Genomic DNA, 4,638 nt, shown 5'->3' on the forward strand with positions numbered 1-4,638 from the left:
AGCTGGTAATAGTGAATCTTTGTCTGAGTGGAGCTGGTAATAGTGAATCTTTGTCTGAGTGGAGCTGGTAATAGTGAATCTTTGTCTGAGTGGAGCTGGTAATAGTGAATCTTTGTCTGAGTGTAGCTGGGTATAATTAATCTTTGTCTGTGTGTAGCTGGGTATAATTAATCTTTGTCTGAGTGAAGCTAGGTATAATGAATCTTTGTCTGTGTTTAGCGGTATTTCTCTGTGTATTTACGTGTTTAGTAAGATATTTGGTTAGTTGTGTATTTCCGTGTAAAGTGAACTATTTAGTAAGCTATACATTTACGTGTTTAGTAAGATATTTAGTTAGCTGTGTATTTCCGTGTATATTCCGTGCAATACTGTATAGCGAAAATATTTAGCGAGCTGTATATTTAGTTAGCTGTGTATGGTATGATTCTACTGTTTCATTTACAAACCGATAATCACATGACAATGTGGGCTTTAAGATACTTACGACAATGCATTCACGAAGAATTTTTCTGTAATGTAGTGTCGACAATTGCAGTTTTCGAAGGATAAATAAAACTTATAATGTCTCTTAAGTGTTTCTATACACGCTGTTTGGTTTTCAAATCTATCACAATTGTGAGTTCCGTCGCCGCATGCGCCGTATACATGAACATCTATATACTTTTGTAATTCGTGCACGTAATCCATTCGTCCATTAGAAGTATCACAGTTAGAAATAAACATGGCGGCTTTTCGACTTTTTCCAGCTGCATAATTTCGATTTTTCTTTGAAGGCTTGACCTTTTCATGCGGACGCCATCTTTCATACGGCGTCACAATTGTTGAATCTCTTCTATAAGAGGCTGTCCAATTAAATAGATTGTCTAGTAGATAATAGTCCGGGGTTGCTAAGGGACTTTCGAGGTTGTAGATTATCCATACTTGGTTCGGATGTTTCGTCCGGGCTGGATTTAACCGAGGCATATCCATATGAGAAAACTGCATATTCCACAATTTCGCATCAATTACTGGAAAACTCTCATCCTCAATAATAGTACAATGGTTAACAGGACAGGTACTAAATTTAGCATCTCCTGCTGGCACATTGAAATCCGACGCTCTCGTCCATATCACTTTCTTTTCTCCTTTGATTTTTGGAGTAAATTCCATCTGTGAAACTATCCTATCGTCACCATTATCGTTGTCCCACACATAGGGAAGTTTTGAAGACCCTTCCCGGACATGTTTGTGGATAAAACTACAGGCTGGCCATTTCTTATCACTGTCCTCAGCCTTATTCGATATTTCTCCGAGCTCTGACGGCATCAAGGGGCATCGTAATTTCCCGCCATATCCATCTTTTTTCATGACCAATTTTGGTACGAAATGAAGCGCAGCAGTCATGAGTAAAAATATTAGAGCTATTAGAACGAAATACCTGTAAAGGTGCTTCATTGTTAAATGTTATCGAGCAAACTAGCCCGGCAGGTGTCACCCCACACTGAAACACAGTCAAATAGATAACAGGCTGACCGCGGACGGAAAGACATACCTGACGAATAGGTCGCAAGTGGGTCAAATACCAACAGCGTGTTCCTTTTGAGTTGACTAGATGTAAACTTCACTAAACGGAAGAGAGATAATGGCTGACCGGCAACACACTCATATATCGCCGCATACAACACCACTGACTGTCACATTTGTTTGCCTAAACATAACCATCGACACATATATAAAACTATATACATTTAAAAAAATCTAAGTATCAAATGGCATTCTTGCACACACATGAACATTTACGATCAAGTGGGCGCGTTTTTCACCGCGGTACACTAACATATATTCTGTATCTGTAGTGGCCCTATCACACTAAATAAACAATGTGGTCGAGGACACTAAGTCAACATGTATTCTGTAGACCTTACTATACATCAACGGGGAAATTTCATTGAACCGCCTTATACTGACATATAGGCAAGGTAACATAAGCTTCACAGTGCATCGCTTATATATAACCCGCATCCAATTGCAAGCGACTCTACGGGATAAGCGACACAGATGGCGCGGCTATCTATCCTATCACATTATTCTTGGGACAAGTACATAATACAGTTATAACGCTAACAAAAGCTAGAAATTGCTGGATATATTTAATGTCATTCAATGATTTGACCGACAATTGATCGCTGGCATCTGTGACACGTCACTTCCGGTGCAAATTTTGTCCGTCGAGATGTTTCTTCCTGAACGACTTACCTGAATAGTTTTGAGCATTTTTTTTATGTAACTAGAAGCTTTCAATCGTCCCTGAGTGTTTTTCGTCTTGATGAAAATGAAATCGTTTTTCTTTAACTCATTCAGTCATTAACTGTTTTAAAACAGAGGTCATTTGGTCACTGTTAGACAAAATAATACCTTTAGGTTTGAAATGAGAGATACCCGATAGTGATTCTTACATTATATAATAACTTATTGTGTCACATGACTTTAAATCATTGATATCAGTTAGCATAAGAAATTGTTGATTAGTCCAATTTGGTATCACATCGCTAAAATGGCACCTTTTTGTCCCAAAATAGGTGAACAACCATTGGTGCACCTTCCTTTACATTTTAAGACTTCAATACGTGTTGTTTTGGCCAAATTGATTTATGATCGATAGTTAATCTATCCGTTAAGTCACAGCAAACATTTCAATACCGACATTCCAGGTTAACACGACATAGAACCAATGAAAACTAGGGATTGTAATCCTGGGTACTATCTCTAGTAAAGTGACGTCATGATGATAAGCCGGGTATAACGTTTGGTCAATGCGTCTGTATCGCTTTGTTTACATTCATTGTGTATGTATAACGTTTAAGTGCACCTAATACCGCCGCCGTTATATAACAACGGTGCTCAGTATAGGAAATAGCTACTACGGCCAACTCACTGAAATGCCACATCATGGCCATGAATGGGATCCATTTATCTGATACTAACAAGCCAGCTTTGTGTCAAAGGTATGAAACGAGGGATACCGAAGTGTCAACATAACCGTAATTTTAGCACAAAATTGATGAAACAAAGACAAACTATTGACATAGGAGACATAAACGTGGAAACTCTTAAAAGGGGGGGAAGGAAAGAAAAGCCGGGAGAATACAAAATTATATCGACAACTATGGCAGTGGTATCAGTAATTTGAATGTTTAGGTTTTGAAAGGTTCCCCATTGGTTATCATTGTTGACATCAAACAAATGGATACAACAGACTTATTGGGATTTGCTGAGGTTTCAGTCTGTATATTTCCTCGGGTCCCGATCTGTAGACAGAGAACATAGTTACCCAACCTGCAGAAACTTCAGACAGCAATATGATGGCCAAATACAGTGCACGCCATAATGTGCAGACAACCCGTGTCCCTGCAAAACTTTTGGCTCTCCAATATTCAGAAATATCAGGGTCTCCTGTAGATAATGTCAATAGATAACTTACCATCACGAGAACCAATGACCGCCACAGAACCAACACTCTCACTCGTGGAGAACCTGCCTAGGTGCCAGTCTAAAGGAAACGAGAGATGAATTACAGTTAGGGAACTTTGGATGAGAAATCGTGTAAGGAGTAGGCATTTTACCCGTTGCTATGAGTACGAGTACTGATTTTGATTTTGGGGGATTGTGGTATAATTTGGTTTGTTTATTTAGAAACTACTGCGCAAACGTCAAACTTGTTCGAACTTCAATTTTCAGTCATACCGCAGCGTCCGTCCGTCCGTCCGTCCGTCAACTTTCATTTTAAAATGCTACTCGTCCTGAACGAACTTGCAGATTTGCCCCCATCCCCCACCCCTGAGGGCAGAGGCGTGGGGCCCAACAGGGGAAATAGAGGTAAAACCTTTTGAATCCTTCTTCTATTGTAGGGATTAAGGGATTTTATCCTTATTTGGTCTGGAGAATCCTTGGGTAAAAGGCACTCAATTTTGTATATATGATTGGTTTGGATTCCCTGGTGGCAAAGGGGTGGGGCCCAACAGGGAAAATAGAGGTAAACCTTTAAAATCCTTCTTCTACCGAAGGGATTAAGGGATTTTTTCCTTATTTAGTCTGGAGCATCCTTGGTCAAAGGAGACTCAATCTTTTTAAAATGGTGGGTTTGGATCCCCTTGGTGGATGGAGAGGGGCGGGCCCAATAGGGAAAATAGAGTTAAAACCTTTAAAACCATGCTTCTATCGTAGGGATTAGGGTGTTTTATCCTTATTTGGTCTGGAGCATCCTAAGGGAATTTGAGTTTTAAATATTTAAAATCCCTTCTTTTTATGTACCCTTTTTAAGGGATTTTATCCAAAATTGGCCTGGAGTATCTTTGGGCAAAGGGGTCTTAATTTTGTATAAATGATTGGTGTGGCCCCTTAAGGTGCAGAGTTGCGGGGCTCAATAGGGCAAATTCTTTAAAATACTTCTTCTTTTGTACCATTCGAGGGATTGCTAATTGTAATAAGAACAATTTCCCATGGTTTCTTTATTATCCAGGTGACGATACATGCCCTCTGGGAGGGACGCAATTTATCTACTTTCGACATCCAGGAATCAAAATTATTAATATTATTTAATAATTCGATACCACCCCGTTTACATCACCAGACAAAGATATGAGTGGAGAAGCTACTACA

The 4,638-nt window shown here is 39.4% G+C and overlaps 1 protein-coding gene across 1 annotated transcript in view; it reads right to left on the reverse strand.

Moving 5' to 3' along the window:
- LOC110459974 (glycoprotein 3-alpha-L-fucosyltransferase A-like) overlaps positions 1 to 1,661 on the reverse strand; it is a 13,266-nt gene extending 11,605 nt beyond the window's left edge. Inside the window, exon 1 of the mRNA XM_021512574.1 lies at positions 485 to 1,661. Within this exon, the coding sequence (XP_021368249.1) occupies positions 485 to 1,434 (950 nt within the window). The 5' untranslated portion in view covers positions 1,435 to 1,661. The remainder of the gene's footprint in view (positions 1 to 484) is intronic.
- Positions 1,662 to 4,638: the final 2,977 nt, after the last annotated feature.

This window comes from Mizuhopecten yessoensis, unplaced genomic scaffold (assembly GCF_002113885.1).
Source record: "Mizuhopecten yessoensis strain PY_sf001 unplaced genomic scaffold, ASM211388v2 scaffold1321, whole genome shotgun sequence".
Lineage (NCBI taxonomy): Eukaryota > Metazoa > Mollusca > Bivalvia > Pectinida > Pectinidae > Mizuhopecten > Mizuhopecten yessoensis.